At 63.3% G+C, this 19,659-nt stretch overlaps 1 protein-coding gene across 1 annotated transcript; it reads right to left on the bottom strand.

The window, feature by feature from the left end:
* Window positions 1–538: 538 nt before the first annotated feature.
* Window positions 539–18,831, bottom strand: ONECUT3 (one cut homeobox 3). Its single transcript, XM_039838989.1, has 2 exons — window positions 17,658–18,831; window positions 539–1,716 (listed from the first exon to the last, which is right to left on the bottom strand). The coding sequence occupies exons 1-2, from the start codon at window positions 18,829–18,831 to the stop codon at window positions 1,427–1,429; spliced, it is 1,464 nt and encodes a 487-aa protein (XP_039694923.1). The 3' UTR covers window positions 539–1,426.
* Between the last annotated feature and the right edge of the window lie 828 nt (window positions 18,832–19,659).

Below are 19,659 nucleotides of genomic sequence, written 5' to 3'. Positions count from 1 at the left end.
ACGTTTGAGTGAGGTAGCCTTTACCTGGGGGAGGGGGAGGGGCATTTCACTAGAAATGTCTCTTGCATTCTCGAGGTGGGGGGACGGGGTGGCCACCTCCCTGGGAGGCGACGGAGGGGATGGGGTTGGGAGGTTCCTTCTAGCCTCCAGATCTTGAACCCCGGAGGAGGCGGGCTCTTGGGATCCAGCTGCTGGCCAGTCTTGGAGGTCACCCGGACCGGATGAGCAGGGGAGGTGTGTGTGTGTGGGACGCTCATCTTCATTTTGACCCTTCCTACCCCCTTGTCATTTTTTTTTTTTTTTTTTGGCAAAACGGCAAGCAGATTCCCACCTTCTTCAGAGAGAGATCGAGCACAGGTTCGCCTCACCCCCTTCCTCGCCCAGTGCAGCAACCCCTGGGAAGCGCCAGGGAGGTGCTCAGACTTCCAGAAGGTTCCAAAGCAGATAGAATCCAGCGGACCCCAGCATGCAGGGACTGGGGGGCGGGGTGGGGTGGGGGGCCCGGGTGTGCTCTTTTCCGGGTGCGGGAATTCTCTGTGGAATCTAGATGTCTTCTTCTGTTTTCTGGGGTCTGTCTTTTCCAGTGTGTCATTCATCAAGGTGCCTAAAGCGAAAAGTCAACTGACGGAGGGGTACGCGGGGTGTGGTGGGGGGCGGTGTCTGGAATCTACCCGCCCGTTTGAGCAGGCCACCCACTCCTGTCCGGGAGGGGGCGCTCGCCTGGGGGTGCCGGGCGGTCCCGCTGCAGGCCCCCCCCACCCCCCAGACGTTAAGGCAGGCGATTCTTGGCACAAGCAATCCTGGCCGCCTGGAGGCGCAGCTGGGTCCTCGGCTGGGGGGCCGTTCTGCCGGCGGACGGGGGTGGTCTTGGCGTGGGTAGGGGCTCTGTGGAGATGCCGCTCCGCGCGGCGACTTCGGAGGGGACTGAGTTCTCGGGGAAGGGTCCCTGCGAGAGGACGTGTGGGAGGAAGGCTCCTCCCGCCTCCCTCTGTGGGGCGGGGGGGTCGGCGAAGGAGGGGTTATTCTTAAAATGTCTTTTTTTCTTAAATACCCGGTTATATTTCCAGTATGTGCTTCTTGACCCGCTTCTGGGAGGACACGGCGAGCCCTGGTTTTCCAGAGGCCTCTGCGCGCCCTGAATTGAGTGGGAGCTGGGGAGCCCCTTTCTGTCTCCCCTCCCCCTCTGGGGTAGGGCGGAGGGCTTCCCTTTGGCCTGGAGGGGTGGGATGGAGGAAGGAGGGGGCCCTTCTTGTGCACTTGGGCTGGGGGTGCTGCGCCCCCTTCCTGGGTGTGTGTGTGGGGGGCCCGGACTGCATCCTCTCCAGGCGCCCCCTGGGGCGGGTCTCCGGGCCGGCAGGGTGGGGAGGGAGACGTGGGGGGCAGCGCCCAGGCCGCGGAGGCGAGGAGGGCCCGGGCCCCGGGTGCCTCAGGCCTTGGAGAAGGTGGCGGCGCCGGCGGGGCCCCCGGGGGCCGCGCCGGGCTCCTCGGCCCAGCGGTTCATGCAGCGGCGCCGCGCGTTCATGAAGAAGTTGCTGACGGTGTTGAGCTCCAGGCCGAGCTGCTGCGAGATGGTGACCTGCATTTCCTTGGACGGCCGCTTGTTCTCCTTGAAGATGGCGATCAGCGTGCGCCGCTGCAGGTCGGTGAACACCAGGCGCTGCTTCTTGGGCTGCAGCGCGCGCTCCTTCTGCTGCTCCTGCTCCTTCCGCTTGCAGGCTGCGGGCGAGCGGCGGCGCGCGGGCGGCCGGGCGAGCGGGACACAGCGCCACCGCGTGGCCGGGCGGGAGAGGACAGGCAGCGCGGGAAGGACGACACGGCCCCGCGCAGAGGGACCGAGGGAGACACAGGAAAGCAGAAAGACGGAGAGATGAAGAGACGGCAGCGGGACAGGGAGACAGAGAAATGTCAGTAGGACGGGTGACACGGAAGAGATCGGGAGGGCAGCAAGAAGGCGGTAGAGACAGCCAGAAATGGAGAGAGAGGGCAGACGGTCGTGGGTGAGGAGACGGAGACACCGGACATACAGATAGGGCGGGTGGGGGGACAAAGAAGGGGACACAGCATGAGCACCTCCACAGGCACAGGTCACTTACCTCCAGCAAACCTCCCCCTGCCTCCAGCCTAGCCCCTCCCCAGCCTCGCATCCCCTGCTTTCCTCCGCCCACCCCCCACGAAAAAGCTCCCCCACCCCAAAGAGTGACAGCAACCAGGCGGTCGCTTTCCCCCCCTCTCTTATGCAGCTCGCACCCGGGGGGAAGTTGTGGGAAATGACATGGAAACGCTACCTGTGAATTATTTGGCTCAGTGTGGATGGGTTGAAAGAGGCAATTAATTAATAGGTCCCTGGGGTGCATCACGTATCACAGTAGCCTCCCCCGGGAACAATGGGGCAACCAAGTTCTCAGAAGGGTGGTGACAGTCCATGCTTCCTTCCCTGGGCTGTCCACTGAGGCCCGACCACCTTAGGGACCCGGTATCAGGCTGATATCGGCTTCCGCAGCCTGATTCCGGTATCCGAGACCTCCGCCCCGCCCCGCCCCCATCAGCAGACTGAGACCCAGACTTGGCCTCGCTCAAGTGTCCAGCCCTCTGGAGCTGGGAGGATGGGGGGAGGATGTGGGGGGTGCAGGACCACCAGCACCCCTTTCCCAGGGCCAGCTGGCACGGAGCAGGGCTGGCCCCCGCGGTCTCGCTGTCCTCACCAGCTCCAAAGTAGGACCCCCAGTGTAGTGGGGGCCGGTGGGTCGAAAAGATGGGCTTCATCACCCCAGGGGCTGGGGGAGGCTTGTGGCATCAGTGCGAACTCGCTCAGTCAGTTTCTCTGCCACATCATACCTACCAGTCGGGGCTGTGGGTAGTGGAAAGCCTGCCCTGTCCTGCCTCCCCGTGAACCCCATGTCCCCAGCTACTTCCCCAAAAGTGACCAGTGGTGCAGGCTGTACTAGTAGATCCCCACTGCCAGCCCCGGTGGCCCTCTGGGACCCCACACTGAGCTGGCTTTTCTTGGTTCCGGAACAGTCTGAACCAGATGGCATGTCAGATCGATGGCCGCACACGTTCGTAAGAATAGATGAATGTCCCCTCTGCTGTGGCTCACTTCCCAGGGACAACAGGTTCTCCCGTGTGACCCAACACACCACTTCATTCCCTGTCATGAAATACTTCTCATTGGCTGTCTCGGGTTTTACGATTAAATAAAAGTGACAGCTGGAGGTTACTGGGCATTTTAGAAAAGACTCTAATGAGAGAAAGACAGAGAGACAGGGAGGCAGATGGACTAAGGGAATGAACAACAACAAAAAAATGGTAGGAGGTAAAGGGAGTGACGATCTCAGAAGAAACAGACAAATCGGGCAAAGCTATACTTACTATTCTCGGAGGGGTATGAGAAAAATACTGGATCCGTGAAACGGGAACAGAATGCCGTTCAGTAAAAAGGACAACGAAAGGGTCAGAAGATGGGGTCGAACTTCAAATAGGCTATAATAGTGCGAATAAAATCAACGTAAGGATTCGAACATAAAGTTAAGCAAATGTCCCCGAACGAAGCAGACGTGGAGATGGAAAGTGAGAGGACGGTGATAACAAAGTTAGAGGATGAAGCGAACAGGTTTGGTCACGAGGCGATCCAAAAACAGGAGGGGATTTGTCAAGCAATGAAAAAATAACACGAGACCGAAAGGCACGAGAGTCCAGCTGAAAAGAGCCCATGAAGTGCTGAGCTGAAGGAATGCACGAAGACATCCCCTCAAGCTGATCCTTGTGAAATTTGAGAGACCCAGAAAAAAGAGAAGATCGTAAAAGCCTCCAGAGAGGAAAGCCAGATGTCATAGGACGGACTAAGAATCAGAGTGGCTTTGGGCTTCTCAAAAACTCGGAGCAATGCCTTTAAAATTCCGTAGGACGATTATGTTTGCCTAGAATGGTATGCCCGGCTGAACATCGAGCCTGAAAGTGAAATACAGCTATAGTCACACAGTCAAAGTTTCCAAAAGTCGACTTCCATTCACCCTTTCTGAGAAAGCTACTGCAGGAGCTGTTCCATCAAAATGAGAATGTAAATCGAAAAAGGAAAGTGGACTTCAGAAAATGTGGTTCGACCTAGGAGAAAGGGAAAAGAGGTCCCCCAAATGAGAAGGGGAGGACCTGGAAGACAGCAGGACAAAGGCACCGAGGGGACAGAGGGCAGGTCAGAGCAGGAGCACCAAGGGAAGTGCAAAGGGGAGATGACCTGATATGCGTGGGAAAATCCTATTGAGTTGGTTTTGTATTTTGCTGGGGAGTGTGGGAAGAATTTGTGATAGGCAACTATGAACTTCTGGAAAAACAGACAGTTGTATGGGAAAGGAAATGCAATCCCGGGACTCCACGTGGCTCAGCTGTGGACGGTGGTCTCCGAAATCATAATAACGTTAACACTGAATATTGATTTGGGCAAAACGGTGTATTTGTAACTATATCGAGACGTCGATAGAGGGAGAAGGTGTTGGTACGAACATGGAAAACTGGTGAGGCCAACTTAGGGCATGGACGGGATACCAAGCAGCCTCTTGTATACAAAACAGGGGAGCAGAAACATATGTTCATATTTCATCTGCATAAACTTCAGAAAGAAACACAAGGAACCACCTTGATCTCCCATCTCCTTGGAACTTGGGTCCCAAGTGTGGGCCAGGTCCCCATTCTTTCAAAGAAAGAATGGGTCTGCGGCAGTGAGGCCAGGGGTTGGGGGAGGGAGAGTCAAAATTCAGCCCCAAGACTTTAAATTCCAATGGAGCCCCTTCTCGCTCAGGTGTTAGACCCTCGAATTCACTCATTCACTCATTTATTCACTCACTTAGCAATTCGCTCATGGATTCATCACACATTCACTGTAGGGACAGAGATGCGACCGCTTCTCATGAGGGAGGCTTCCAAGAACTTTACATGTGTCCTATTTTTTTTTTTTTACCCTGTGACAATTCCAAAGGCAGGGCTTCTTCTCCTTAGGTGCTCAGAGAAAGCCAGCCACTCGCCCAGGGCTGGCTGGCAAGCCCGGCAGGGGACAGGACCTGTATCAGTGTTGACTGGCCCAGAAGGGGAGGGAGATGAGATGGGGGTCGCCCCTTTCTTTCCTCTCCGTCTCCCCCTTCTCCAATCAAGTGCCCAATGGGCACCCCCCCAGGCAGAGGCTGGGGGAGGGGCTGAGGGAAGCAGAGACGTGAAAAAAAATTCGTGTTTTGTCGATCGCAGCAAAAAGGGGCTCCGTTCGCCCCCCCCTTCCCGGCGTTCAATCTAATTACAGCTCCTCACAGCCCCAATCGATCTGGGCTGCAGTTGGAGCTGTTTGCAGGCAGCTTTGTCATCCTTCCATCCCCACAGTCCCCAGTTGGACCTGTAGCCCCCTCGCACAGCCCCAGCTGGTGTGACAGCCCAAATGTCCCCCGTCGCCAGACCACTGTCACCGGCCCTGGAGACCGTGGCAGTCCCTGTGCTGCCCAGGGCAGCCCCAGGATGGGGAGAGGCGGTGGGTGTGAGCCCCTTTTACCAAAGTGAACTCTGAGGCCGAGAGAGAAGGACCGACCAGGGAGCGGGGTGGGGAGACGCAGCTGGCACCCCGAAGCTCTGGACTTGCCCGTGGCGCCACGCCAGCCTCAGAATGCGCTGCTGCTGCCAAGGCCACCTCCTCCGCGATGATCTCCACTGGGGACCGCCACCTGCACCGCCGCTGACACCATCCCCACCACCTGCAGCCCGTCTACATCCGCCCATCACCTCCTGCACCTCCGCCTCCACCCCGTCCGCCATCCCCGTCACCCGGGCCTCTGTCCTCTGCCAACAGCAGCACCTCCATCGCCCTGGCCTCCGTCGCTACATCAGTGCCGCCTCCGTTCCCGTCACCTTCTCTGCTGGCTCCTCCACTAGCACCGCCATCGCCCCACCTACGTCACCCATCACCTTCCTCCTACCTCCACCGTCTACCTACTGTCACCTGCACCGGCACCTCTGCCACCATCTCCTCTGTGACGCTCCTCGACGTCACCGAAGCCCCTCACAAGTCCGCCTTGTACGTGCTCAGCACAGGAGGGCTCAACCCTGGGTCCCCTCACCAGGGGCTCTCAGCGTGTGGCGGTGGGATGGGGAGTGGCCCCAGACCCAGACCCTCATCACCAGCCACGGTTGCCATGACAGCTGGAGGAGGAGCCAGCCAGGCTGGCTTGCGGGAAGCTTGGAGGGCTGGGGAATCCGTCCCCTCCTTCGCAAGATCGGGACACTGCCTCCTCGGAATGGTTTTCAGTCCCTTCAGCGGCTGCGAGCCCTGCCCGCCTCAGTCGGCCCCTTCGCCCTGCCCCCGCCTCCAGCCCCGTGGCTTCTCTGTCCTCATCTCTCAACTGCCCCTCAGTCATACTGGTCTCATCCCAAGCATGGTGCCACCTCAGGGCCTTTGCACCGGCCGTCGCCTCTGCCTGCCTCGCTTTTCCCCTCTTTTCTCCAGCGCTCCCTCACCCCCTTTTCATCTCTGCTCCGTGGGACCTATCCTGACCCCCCGTTTAATACTACACTCTCCATTCCCAGCCCGCACCGCGACACACGGCTTTTTCGTTTCCTTTTTTCCCACAGCACTTACAGCGATTCACCCACCCTGTCCAGGGGCCCTTCGAGTGAGGGTCTGGGCCCCAACTTTCTCTCCCACCCACCCTCGGCGGCCCCAGGGACTGATAAGCTGATACTAAGAACAACTATGCAAGACGCTCGTCCCGGTGCCCCAGCGCGGCCTGTCTGCTTTCGGAGTCCAGACCTGGGCGGGGTCTGGGGCTGACTCTGGGGGCGGTGGGGGGGGGGTCCCAGAGGCCCTGGGAGGAGACCAAAGGCGACTCAGAAGAGACGGAGACCCCATCCCCAAGCCAGCCCGCTCACAGGGCGACTAACAGGCGCTTACGCGGGCGTCTGCAGCGTCTGGGCCGCGGTTCCCGCCGCAACCGGCAGAGGGCAGCCGTCCCGCACCGGCCCAGGTAAGAGGGGCGGGGCCGCCCGTCCACGTCCAGGTGGGGGCAAAGGGGGATGAATCTGGGGGCCCTCAGGTTCCAGGCGAGGGTGTTGGCCCTCTGAGCCTCAGTTTCTCTAACTGGAAAATGATCTGAAACATAGCCTCTGTCTTGTCGGGCTGCGGAGAGGGTTTTAGCCAGGAACATCCTCAATCCTATGGCGCGGCTGGGATGAGGCCCCGCCCACCAGTGGGCCCGGGAAGAGCCCGGCTCTGATCCCCAGATGCTGGGGAGACACCGAGCTTCTCCCCTCTTAGGGCCGGCCTCAAGCCTCAGCACCCCTCCGGGGGTCTTCCTGGAGAGGGCGGGATGGAGAACCCGAGGTCGGGAGCAGGACCCGGGCTGCCCCAGAGAACCCTATGCACGCGTCCGGGGCCTACAGAGCGGCCCTTCTGCAGGAAGCCCTTCCCCGCACCCAACACAGCCCCGGCTCCCTCCTCGGGGACCCCCAGCCCTGACCCCTGGGGCCGGGCCAGGGCCTGAGACCCTTTTGTTGCTCAGCACGAGGGGTCCACAGGAGGCGGCTAGCCCAGTGGGTGGTGGAGTGGGTGGCGGGGCAATGAGGGGGCTCGGCCCAGACTCGAAGACCCCCGACAGGGATACCCAGCGTCTCCCATTGTCCCGCCACAGCCCTGGAGGGCCAGAGGGACCCCTGGGAGCACCCTCAGCAGGGAGCACCCTGTCCCCTATCGGAGACAGAGCAGCTGGGGTCTGCAGACAGGCAGGTGGGGAGGGGGCCGAACTCGGTCACTCCTCAGTGGCTTGGACAGAAACAGGTGTGCACCAGAGGGGGCTGGGGTCTTCTGACTGACACCCGGCCTCTTTCCCCCTCCTCCCTCCCTCTTCTTCCCCCTCCCCTTCCCTCCCCTCCCCTTCTCTTCCCACCTCGTCACCCCCCCTCTGCTGTCCTGTTTCTCTTCATCCTCTCCTCTCCCTGGCCTTGAGCTTGAGTGGGCTGACTGTGCGGACATCCTGCAGAGTGTCCCCCCTCCACTGGGTGTGTCTGGGTGGGCTGCGGGAGGGCCCGAGAGGGCGTTTCTGTGAAGTGTGCCTTGGTGCAGTGGGGGTGTCCACACACAAGCAAGCCACACATGTGTGAGCATGTGTGTCACCGGGACAACCTGTCAGGGTAGCAAGGGCCATGCTGGCGGGAGAGGTGGGCAGTGGCGTGGGGAATGGGGTGGGGGGTGGCGGTGGCAGGGAGAGGCGCTGACGCAGCTTGTGCGGGAAGACCCAGGAGCCAGCAGAGCTCAGTGTGACATTCCTTGGGGACACAGTGTGGAGGTGAGATGGGAGATTGCCGCATGAAGTGACACAGCTGGGTGTGACAGTGGGTGTGGGTGGTGTCCCAGGGGAACCCCGCTGCGTCTGAGCCTGGGGAGGCAGACTCCCCAGGATGGCTCCCGGTGGCCCGTGGTGACTGTCCGCACACCCAGCCCCACCCCTGTGGGTCAGCAGGGACGCCAGGCCCGGGCTCCGAGGACCAAGTGTCTTCTAACGCACACTCTGTGGACACCGGTTTCCTGTTTTATCGAGTGTACAGAGCCCCACGACCCCGACGTCCCGTATGTAAGCGGGAGTGGTGATGGCCCAACTGTGCAGAGCTCCGGAGATCTGAGCAGTAAGCGCTGAGTGAACGGACCTTGCCTCCCTCCCCGCCCCTTCCTCATGCATTTGTCAAGCACCTACTGTGTGCCTTGTACACGGGGCGCTGCTGGTGACAGCCGTGGGCAGGACAGACGCAGCCCCTGTTCCACGGGGCCGGTCTGATGTGGGAGCCATGTTACTCCCATAATCACAGTGATGAATGACAGTGGACGAGGACTTGGTTCCAGAACAGGGGCTGCTCATACTGTCCGGGGGGCGGGGAGAAGGTGCCATCTAGGTGGGGCATTTGGGGGGAAAGAAAGAGGTGAACGGTCTGGGCTTCGAGAGGCCTCTGCATGGGGACATGGAGGGTGGAGCTGGGGACGGAGCCCAGGCGCCCAGGACGGTGGGAGCGAAGGAACGATGGAGCCCAGGAGAGAAGGGGGGCCCGGGCCAGAGCGGCACCGGAAGGGCAGCCCCCCATCCCCCATGGAGGCTGCGTTTGACGGGGAAGGACAACGGCGGGATGATGAGCCCGGAATTTGGCGATGGATGGGGACGCCCTAGTGATTGTCCTCGTCCTCTGTCACACTGTCTGCTGCGCCCAAAGCAACAAGCAGGCACCCTCGTCTGCCCCCTCTCTGTGCCTCAGAGTCTGTCCACCTGGGCACGGGATTGGGGTGTGGGAACGAGAGCTGGAGCAGGCTGTCCCCTCCCCTCCGGCCACCTCCTGTGCTCAGCTCCAGCTTCTCGGAGCAGACAATTCAATACGGAGCCCAGTCTCCGGCTGGGATGATGACCGGTTTCCTTGGCGACGAGTCCCACCCCTGGCCACCAGCTGCCCAGCTCCAGATGTGGGGAACATTGAAGCCCCCACCCTGGTGGCTTGTCCCCACTCGTTTGAGCCGCCCTGAGCGTCCCCTGCCAGAGCAGGTGGGTGACTTGCCCAGGGTGACACAGCAATCATGCTGAGTGGGGGCCTGGAGCACTACAAATGTCAACCCTCTTTGTCCAAACCCTGTACCCCCGAGGGGGTCCCATGCTGGGGGGACAGAGTCGCTGCCGAGCCAGGCCGCTGCCCTCAGACGAGGACCCTCAGAGGCCTCAGGAGAGTCTCCTCTGTCCCACTCTGTCCCCGCCGCCTCTCCTCCCCCCTGCCTGCCCGGCCCGCACCTCCCCTCCCCAGCAGCCTCTGCAAGCACCTTGGCCGGCGCCCAGCCTTGGGAGCCCCTGGCCTCCCCGCCTCCTCTCCCCCTGATGGGATTTTAATGGCCGCATTTTCAAATTAGTTCTGAGCCTTTCAAAGACTTATCTGGGAAATGAGCGTTTCCACCAGACTCGGGGGCCGCCCCACCCAGGGGCTCCATCTGGAGGTTGCACCCCCAGGCGTGGGGGACCCGGTGTGTGTGTGTGGGGGGGCAGCTCTCAGGTTGCGACCTTCAGCCACTGAGACCACTCCGTCCACCCCCAGTCAGGCACTCAGACGCAAGCCACACCGGCACACACACAGAGACGCACACAAACACACGCAGCTTTTATATTTTAAGAGTGTTGAGAAGTCACAGTGGCTGGCAGTCGGAAATGGATTTGAAAAAGATGACAGGAAAGAAACCAGTGATAAGGAAAAGAGCCGAGAGAGGCCAACTGTGCCGAAAAGGCCGGGCGGGGAAGAGAAATAAATCCACAGATCAACTCAGGCGCACACGGGTCCGCCCCAGACGAATCCACCGCAGCCCGGGGCGACCACAAAAAATCGGGGGCGGGGAGGGAAGAAAGAAATGGCCAAAGAGAATACTATGCGGCCCGCACGAGTGGCCCCGAGGCGGCCTTTCCTGACAAGGAATGTTCCAGAGTCTGGAGGGAAACAGGATCCGATGCGCTCTGGGTTTTTTTCCTCCCCCCCCACCCCTTTTTTTAAAAAAAGGAAAAGAACGTGCCCCTGCAGCCTGGGGGTTCAGTGCGACCCCCAGAAGCAGAACTAGAAAGGGGTTTGTGGAAAGGAAGCGATGCAGGACGCGCTGCTGTTCCGTTTAAGTCTGGAGCCGACGAATGTGTCCACTGTTCAAAACACGCCGGAGCATCTTTAAAGAGGGGGACGCACGGGAGGTGGGGGACGGGGCACCGGCTTTGCGCTGCTCCCGCTGCGCTGCGCGCAGGAGCCTTTTTCTCTATCCACTTCCTGCTCCCTCTGGGCTGGGGATTCCAGTCTCCATTTGGAGCTACAGAGGTGGCGCGGGAGCGCGTCGCCTACGGTCACCGGCCTGGGCCGGCGCCCGCCACCCTTCCCTGGGCGCCCCCCGCATTCCGCAGAGCCCGCTTTCGCGGTCTGCGCTCCTGGCGCTGCATCCCCGACGCTCAGGGCCGGACGGCCCAGCGCACCCAAACCGCCGCTTCTCTGGGCGTTCAGCCCGGAGGGACACCAGCCCCAAGGCGGCTCCCCCGGGGCGCGCCGTGGTTTCCCGCTGTGGTCCCCCGCGGCGCGATGCGGGAGCCTGTTGGGCTGCGCTCTCTCGTCCGGCAAGCGCATGACCCCGAGACCCCAGGCCGCCGGCGTGCAGAGCAAGGGCCCGGGTGTCCTTATGCCCGGCTGCGTGCGCCCAGGTCCTGCCGGGCCGCGGGGAGCCGCTGCACCCCGATTCTTGCGCGGTTAGGCGGGTGTGGGGAGGACTCGCCCTGGCTGGGCTCCGCGGCTTGCCGCCCTGGCGCTGCGGGGCAGCGTTCGTCTGGTGAGGGAAACTGAGGCACGGACCTCCGCCCCAACCCGCGCGCGGTTGCGCAAGGGCGCTTGGAGACGCGAGGACTCGGCCATCCGGAACCAGGTCCCCTATCCCCGCCACTGCCCCGTCACTGTGGATGGATTCACCCTCTCTCAAGCTCCCACCTCTAGGAAGTACTCAGATGACATTTGCCTGGTCGCAGGGGAGAGGTGTGCCCGCAGGTGACTTCCAGCTGCCAGCGCACGTCTGTGGGAGAGTCCGAGGGGGGGTTCTTCCTGATGTCCCCGTGACGCGAGCAGCCTGGAGCACGCCAGACACGGCGGAGGGCACGAGGGGGTCCTGAGCGGGTGTGCGCCCGCGCTTGTCGTGGTGTGAGCATGGGGGTCTCCACCTATGTCCAGTGTGCTCTACACTGTGACGCCAGTCATGGACCCCTCTCCGTGACCCTGTTTCCATCTGCTGCGAATCTGTGTGTGGCTTCGTGTGTGTGACTCTGTAGGTCTGAGGGGCCCCCCACCTCCCCCACATCTGCCCACAGGGCGAGAATCCGGTGGCGGGAGGGTCCGCATCTACGCCTGCTGGACAGAGGGGAAACTGAGACCACAGATGTCCTGCGACGGGCCAAGGTCACCTGGGTCTCCCAGCCCAGCTTCTCCCCTCCCCCATTATCACAGGCCTCCTTGATCAAGGGCCATGTTTAATTAAAAACGATCCAAACGACATGAGTTCCCCTGATTAAACCGGGCTCCCTGCTACATGCGGGGAGTCAGGCCCCCCACAGGCGCCCAGCCTCGAACCTTCCAGCCGCTGTGGGCTTCCCACCTCCAGCCTGTCCTCTAGCTCCACCGGACAGGAAGTTAGGGTCTGGGGGCAGCAACTTTCTCTACATCTTAAGGCCTCTGAGAGTCACGTGCCAGTAAGCTAAGCAGAGGAGGGAGGGACCCCAGAATGACATAAAAAAGCCCCCCGCAGCTCTGCGGGACAGGACACCAGGGGCGAGAGCGGAGCCTGGAGACCAGTGAGGAGGAGGAGGCCGTGGCAGATGATGGCTCTCTTAGACTAGAGTGGTGATGGTTGATCGGGAAGAAACACAGGAGTGGGAGAGAGATTAAGGATGAGGATGGCCTGGTCTTGGTCAGTTCTCGGGCTTTGTGTCTTCAGAATAAAGGAGCCGAAGGATGGCTCCAGCCACTTGACCTGCAAGCGACAAGCCCAGGCTCACTTGTGTGTTTGTATGTGAAGTGGGGTGACCATCTGTGTCTCTCAGGCAGGCGGGACCTCCGAGGCTGGCTGGGCTCACCCTGAGGGTGGTTTCCAGGAGGGGGTGGTTCACCAGGAAAAGCAGGGGTGGCGGGGGGTGGGGGGCAGTCCTGGCGGCTTGGAGGTAGATGGAAGGAAGTTGGGACTTGGTCCCCACAGCCCTCCCTGAGGGTCCGTGTTGGAACCCGGAGTGTTCACAGAGGCCCATAATCCTGCACCCGCAGAGGAGCCCGCAGGAGAAGCGCAGGCCTCCCCGGCCCTCACTGTCCACTCGAGGTCACCCGAGCCAGTTACAAATTGTGACCTTCAGTGACTTTAAGAGCCACCCTACAGTCCTCACCTCAATTCCTTGAGCTCCCCATGCCCCCAGCCTTGTCCCTGCCGGCCTGCCTGTCACCATTTTTGCAGGCAGTGGTGGCCGGAGCATCCCAAGGCCAGCCTGCGGCTCCACAGACTCGGGGGGCAGGGGGCTGCAACTCCCAGCCTCGCTTACTGATGGGAGCGGGGTCTGTTCCCTTCCCACGGGAACCGGCCCCACTTCACTCTGGGTGTGTGGCTTTGGCAAGGCGAGTGCCTTCTCTCCTCCCAGCCTCGGCTTGCCGGTCAGCAAAGTGGGCACCATAACCCCCCTCAGCTTAAAAGGTCATTCTGGATGATTCTCTCTCTCATTCCTGGTGGGCTGAGAGGCGAGGGGTGGGGCTCGGCACCCCAGCTGGTCCCTCTCTTCCCTTTCCCCCTCTGCTTGAAGGGGGTGCAACCAGAATCACTGATCCCAGGCAGGGTCCTGGGGCGGCCCAAACCCAGGTCTGTGGTCTGGAAGAAGGGGGCTGGTTTGGAGGGCACCTAGAGTCACATGTACCGCCCCGTGTGGCTCTGACACACACAGCCCCAGACCCAGTGTGCCCCTACTTCGCGCATCCCCGTAGGAGCCTACAGTGTCCCCTGCAGACCTCAGACCCTTTCCAGCACCCCTGCCCACGCTCCGTGGGGCTCATGGAGCTCAGGCTGCCGCCAGTGACCAGGACCCCCCAAGACAAGAAATAGGTATGAGGGATGATTAAGCGACATGGCCTTAGGGTTCAGGGTCTGCGAAGGCACCCTAAGGGTGTCCATGCGGGGAGGGGAGAGGGTTGATTAGAGTAACTTCAGCGAGGACCTAGTAGCTGACCGCTGACTCTGTCCACTTCTCAGATGAGGAAATTGAGGCCTAGACCCTCTGAGCCCAGGTGAGACCCGTCTCTAAGCTCTCTGCCGGGAGATCTATTCTTGCAGGTGGGTCTATAAGAGGCACAGACAGCTGCCTTGCAGTTCAAGGTTAGGTTTTTGCCATCCCCTCCAGCTCCAGCTCCCCGCTCTGCCCACCCGCCACCAACCCCGACGTCCACCGTCACTGTGCCCGCCCCCATCAGCAACTTGGTTCTCTCCCTGCCTCGTTTTCCCGGTGCCAGCCTCCCTCATCTCTCAGGGACTCTGGGCTCCAGACTCATGTGGGCCCAGGAGGAGAAGGCCGTTCTTTCAATGGCCTCTATCTGATATTTTATTTTATACATATTTTTTCTGATCAGTTACCAAAAAAAAATATATATATATATATTTTTTCCTCCGGAGTGCAATTTAAACAATATTTGAAGCCGGCCAAAGCTATCGACCCGGACGACGGTGATGAATTAGAGACGGTAATTCAATTCATCGACCGCCTGCCCCCGCCCAGGAGCCCGCCGCCCCTCCCCCAGCCCCTGTCCCATAATTACTGTTTGAGACGCAGCGGGGAGGGCTTCGAAGAAGAGATGGGTTAGGGGAAGCTGCCGGACCCTCAGACCCTCGGGTGGGGTGGGGTGGGATGAGGCCCCCCCCCACCAAGGGATCAGGTGGAAGCTGTAGGACCCTCCTCGCCCAGACAAGCGGGTCCCAGAATCTAAGAATGTCAGACCCAGAACCCGCCTCCTCCAGTGCGCACACTTTACAGATGGGTAAACTGAGGCACACAGAAAAGGCCGGCGGGGGCGGCGAGGCGGAGGACTCTGAGGTCTACCTGTGCCTCGCAGAAACACAAAAGCCACCCCTTCCCCCACCTGGGCCCCAGATCACGGAAGCGGGGGGCTGGGAGGGCCTGGAGGGGCAGAGACCCAGGCCCAGCGGACCCCACACGGAGGGGCTGCGGGCCGGAGCTCTCGCCGCCGCGCCATCGGCCTCTTTCTCTCTCTTTCTGTCTTTCTCTGTTTCTCTTTCGGTCTCTCCGGTTCTGCTTCTTCATTTTCTGTCTCTCTCTGTTGTCCCCGACCTATCTCTGTCTCTGTCTCTGTCTCTCCGCGTGTGTCTCCCTCCCTCCTGGTCCCGATGCCTTCCTCGCGGCCTCAGCGGCGGAGGGACCCCCCCACCCGACGGCCCCGAGGCGGCCGGGCGCGCGGGCCGGACCGGGGCGCAAAGCTGGCGCCTCGCGGGAGCGAGGAGGCCGGGGGCGGCGGGCGGCGGGCTCTCCCCGCTGGCTCCGACGTGCGGAGCGGGGCCCCTGGAGGCGTGCGGGGCTGCGTTGTGCGGGGCGCCGCCGTTAGGAGGGGGACGCGCGTGCCGCCTCCCCTAACCGCCGCGATTTGCCGCCACTTAACCGCTTTTCATTTGCGCAGCGACCGGAACTAAAGGCCTCTGGGCCGCCGGCGCCTAATGACCTCGAGGTCCTCGGCTCCCTCTCACGTCCCCTCCCGCGCCCCGCGGTGTAGACGAGGCCTCGGGCACGCCGGGGGTGCAGAGGCTGCGCGGGCCGGGTGGGTCAGTGCGACCACGGCGGGGGCCTCGGCGGGAGGAGCCGGGGGACTCGCCTGGCCACCCCGGATCATTATGTCTAATACCCCAGGGCTGCCAGCCCCCCACCACCCCGCGCACCCGTCTCTTCCCCCAGTCCCTGCTATTCTGATTCTTCCCAAAAGGGGAAACAGAGGCTCGTAGAGGTGAGACTGTCGCTGGAGCCGCGCAAGTCAGGGATGCTCCGCTGGGAGGCTGACCGGCCTCAGTTTCCCCGTCTGTAGCTAAACCGGCGGCGAAGAGGGAAGCCTGGAATTGGAGGCCAGGCGCCTGCCAAGGCTGGCTCTACCCCCCCAACAGCAGCAGCCCCCACGGGACTTCTCACCTGTGCTTTGTCCCTCTGCGGTCCTGGCCTATCTTTTGAGATACCACTGATAGACCATGTTGGCTGCATAACGTGACAGCGAGAGAAATGGGGAGTGGCATGTGTCATTTGGGGTACACCCATGTTGGACGCAGTGTCCCCGAAATGTATGCACTGGGGAGGAAGTGGACGTGGCCGGTAGGACAATATGTCACACACCACGCGTTGCCCGCTTGACCGGTGCCACCTAGATCTAATGCATTCGGGGTGTGCCTTTGGCCGGAGCGCGGGAGTGAGCTCTCTGCTACCTGATGTCACCTACACTGTACACAGCAGGCCATGGTGTGTGTGTGGGCACAGCCATGTATCAAGGGGACTGAGTGTCCCCTTCGAGCGCACCTGATCATTGCATGTGTCGTGGGGAGCAGGACAGTCAGTCCTGCTGTTACACAAAACGGTCCAGGTTCCTGGTGCCATTTCTAGCATGTCACAATGACCTCCCCACGCACTTCGTCACCTGCCACATAGGAAGCATTTATTTCCCAAGTTAGAGAATCTGGGAAGCCCATAGGTGGCTCAGCTAGTCACCTCCCTCTGCAGAGGGAGAAACTGAGGCTCGTGTGTGGGTTTCAGGGTCTCTGTTGTCCAGTATTCCTGGGGGAAGGGGAGGAATGGAAACCGGGGCCCTCCGTTTCCCCCAACCCGCGCCCCCTCTTCCCAGCCTCCCTTCCTGGGAGGGGATGTGGACAAGGTCCCCCCCACCTCCCTGTTCCAGGGGCACCCGGTGTGAACCCCAGCTCACTCCATTCAGCCCGCTCTCCCCTACACACAGAGAAGCAATCGATGCGGCGCCCACAGCAGCTATTGTCCCCGTGGCTGGGGCGGCTGCAGCCCCCTCCCCAGTGTGGCCAGGGAAAGACCCCCCCTCCCAAGCCAGGCCTGCCTAGGTGACAGCGGGGAGCTCTCCTGCACCCCCACATGCACCCAGGAGAAGGGGGCCTGGCCAGGCTGCCTCTCTGGGGGCAGGTGTGGACCCAGCTGTTGTCAGCTGGAGGGAGGAGGGAATGGGGTCCCCAGGGTGGTGGGGGCTGAGTGTGAGACAGAGACACGGAATCAGAGAGACAAAAAGAGACGTTGACAGAGAGAAAGAGAAAGAATGAGGAGAAACCAGAGAAAAACGGAGAGCGAGCGAAAAATAAGACACCTGGTTGCCCCGACAGGGATGAGGCAGAAATGAGACACAAAACGGGAGCGGGGGTGCAGGGGCGCGCGCCAGGGCCGGGAGCAGACTCGCCGGCGGACAGGCCCCGGTGTGAAGGCCTCCCGACCGGGCGGCGAGGGTCCCCGGGGCCGCCCCTCCCCCGCCAGCTCTCGGATGACCTTTGCCAGCGGCCGGAGAGGGGGAGGGAGCTATCGATCGCAGAGCCCGAGCTACAAAGATGTGCGCACTGGGGCCCGGGGCTGAGCACCGGCCTGGCCCTGGCCGCCAACGCGCCGGCGCCCGGTGCGAGGTCGCGGCTGTCTGCCCCGGGGCTGGAGGCACAGCGAGGGACTGTTGGGGAGGAGGGGAGTGGCACCCCGAGCTGGCAGCAGCGGCGCGGCTTGGGCACGGCACTCTCAGCTTTCCCCAGCGCGCGCGCGCGCGCGCGCACGCACACACACACACACACACACACACAGCACAATGAGCGACCCGCAGGCTGCTTGCGGACACTCGGTTCCCGGAGGAGCCAGGCCCGAACTGACTATGAGAGGACGGCGGCACAACCCCTTTCTCCCTTTTGGCGACGGTACAGACGAGCAGGGTCGCCGATCATTCTCTAATGTCCTGCACGGGAGCCCCGGCCGGCCGGAGGGGCGCACGACCGCGGCATGGGGAGCGGGGGGGAACGGCGGCCGGGGCGGCCTGGACCTGGCGAGCGCCGAGCCAGCGCCCGGGGCGGGCAGCGCGCGCCACGCTCTTACCTGCGAGGCGCAGCGCAGACATGCGTTGGAACTCGGGCTCCTGCAGCCACTTCCACATCCTGCGGAAGGTCTCGCGGCCGGACTTGAGCTTGCTCCAGGGCTTGGGGTTGCGCAGCAGGTCGGAGAGCGTGCCCTGCGAGCGGCACAGGATGCGCTGCGCGAAGATGGCCTGCGGGATGCTGTAGCGCTTCAGCTCCGCGGTGATGCGCTGCGCCACCTCCTTCGTGTTGATCTCCTCGGACGCCGCTCCGGCTCCGGGGCCGCCGCCGCCGCCGCCCCCGCCAGGGCCGCCGCCGCCCGCGTGCGGCCCGTGCGCCCCGTTCGCCGCCAGCCCGCCCAGAGGCGCAAGCAGCCCCGCGGAGCCCCCGCCGCCCGCGCCGCCGCCGCCGGCACCGCCACCTCCGGGCAGCCCGCGGGCCAGCGCGTCCTCCGCGCGCCCCAGCAGCGCGGCGTGCGGCTCGAAGGCGGCGGGGGGCAGCAGCTTGTCGCCGGCCAGGTGGCCCGGGGCGCCGTAGGCGGCCAGCGGCGGGGGCGGCGGCGGGGGCTGCGGGGCGCCGTGCAGCGCGGGCGGCAACGTGTTGGGCAGCGGTGACAGCGGCGACCCCATGGCGGGTAGCTCCTTGCCGTAGGGCCCGTAGAGGTGGCCCACGGAGGCGAGAGCAGCGCGTTCGTCGCGCATGAGGGTGAAGCTGCCGCTCACGCTGGCCGCCAAGCGCTGCGGCGGGGGCGGCGGGGGCGGCGCGGCTGCGGGGTGCGGGTGCGCGTGCGGGTGGCCGCCGTGCGCCCCGGCCACTGCCGCGGCCGCCGCGTGCTGGTGGAACTTGTCGGCCACGGCCGCGAGCGGCGGCAGGTGCTGCAGGGGCGTGAGCGTCGTGTAGGTGCCGCCCAGGCCGGGCGCCTCGCAGGCCATGCCCATGGTCGGGTGCAGAGGGCCCGCCAGCTCCCCGCGGAAGTCGGCGCCTCCGCCCGCGCTGCCCGCGCTGCCCGCACCCCCGGCGCCGCCGCCGCCGTCCAGCAGGCTCGCCATGCTGGCCACCAAGCCGGGGCGGCCGGGAGCCACCAGGCCGCGATGCTGCGCCGTCGCTGAGCGCGCGTGGCCCGGGCTCAGCAGCTCGCCCGCCTGCGCGTGGGCCACGCCGTGCAGGCCCCCCAGGCTCTCCAGGCTCAGCTCCATGCTCTGCCGCCCTCCCGCCCGCCCGCCGCGCGCGCTCCTCCGCGCCGGCCTGGCGCACTCAAGGCCGCTGCATGGCCCCCGCCCGCTCCCCGGTGGCTGCGCGCGAGGCTGCCAGGCTGAGCGGCGCACGGCCCGGCCCGGCTGCGAGCGCGGCCACCAGGATGTGGCGGGGGAGCGGCGGCCGGCGGCCGGGCCCGGGTCTGACGTCAGTGCCCCCGCCCACCACCCGCTCCCCTCGCCGCCGCCTCCCGCCACCTCGCTCTCCGCCCGCCCCGGCCCCCTCGAGCGCCAGGCAGGCCGGAGTGAGCCAGACTCAGGGCATCTGGGGTCCCCTGCCTCTGCGCCCAGGGGCCGCCGGGGGCCGGACTTACCGGGGACAACGGGAGGGGGTCCGAAGACACACTCTGGCGAGGTGTCGCTGCGGGCCTCCTCTGGGCGTCTCTGATTCCGTGTCTCTCCCAACAGGGTCAGGAGAGGTACTGTCCCGCCCAGCGCCCCCGAGTCCACCTCGCGGGAGCGTGGAGGGGTTGTGGCCGCCCGGGACCCGCAGTCCACGTGGTCCCACCTCCTCAGCGCCCACAGACCGCAGGAGCGAAAGCCGGGTTCCCTCTGCGCGCACGCCGCCCGCCTCGGGGCGGAGTGGTGCCGGGAGGGGTCCGTGGTGGGGCTCACGGCCTGTCTGGCGAGTGTCTGGGTGTACTTCTGAGTGTGGACACCTGGGCCTTAGTAGCCCCAGCTCTACAATAAAGCACCTGGCTTCAGGGAGGCCAAAGGCCCCTCCCAAATTCGCGCCCTTCTTGCTTCTGACCGCAGGGTGGGAGGGGCTGG

Source organism: Pteropus medius, unplaced genomic scaffold (genome assembly GCF_902729225.1).
Source record: "Pteropus medius unplaced genomic scaffold, Ma_sr-lr_union100, whole genome shotgun sequence".
In the NCBI taxonomy this organism is placed as follows: domain Eukaryota; kingdom Metazoa; phylum Chordata; class Mammalia; order Chiroptera; family Pteropodidae; genus Pteropus; species Pteropus medius.
The sequence above is the reverse complement of the archived record's forward strand: the minus strand, read 5'-3'. Positions and strand labels throughout refer to the sequence as shown.

Coding starts and splice junctions, on each gene's coding strand:
- ONECUT3 (XM_039838989.1), bottom strand. CDS start 18,831: ATGGAGCTGAGCCTGGAGAGCCTGGGGGGCCTGCACGGCGTGGCCCAC. Junction 1,717..17,657: donor GTCTGCGCTGCGCCTCGCAG/GTAAGAGCGTGG, acceptor GCTCGCCCGCAG/CCTGCAAGCGGAAGGAGCAG.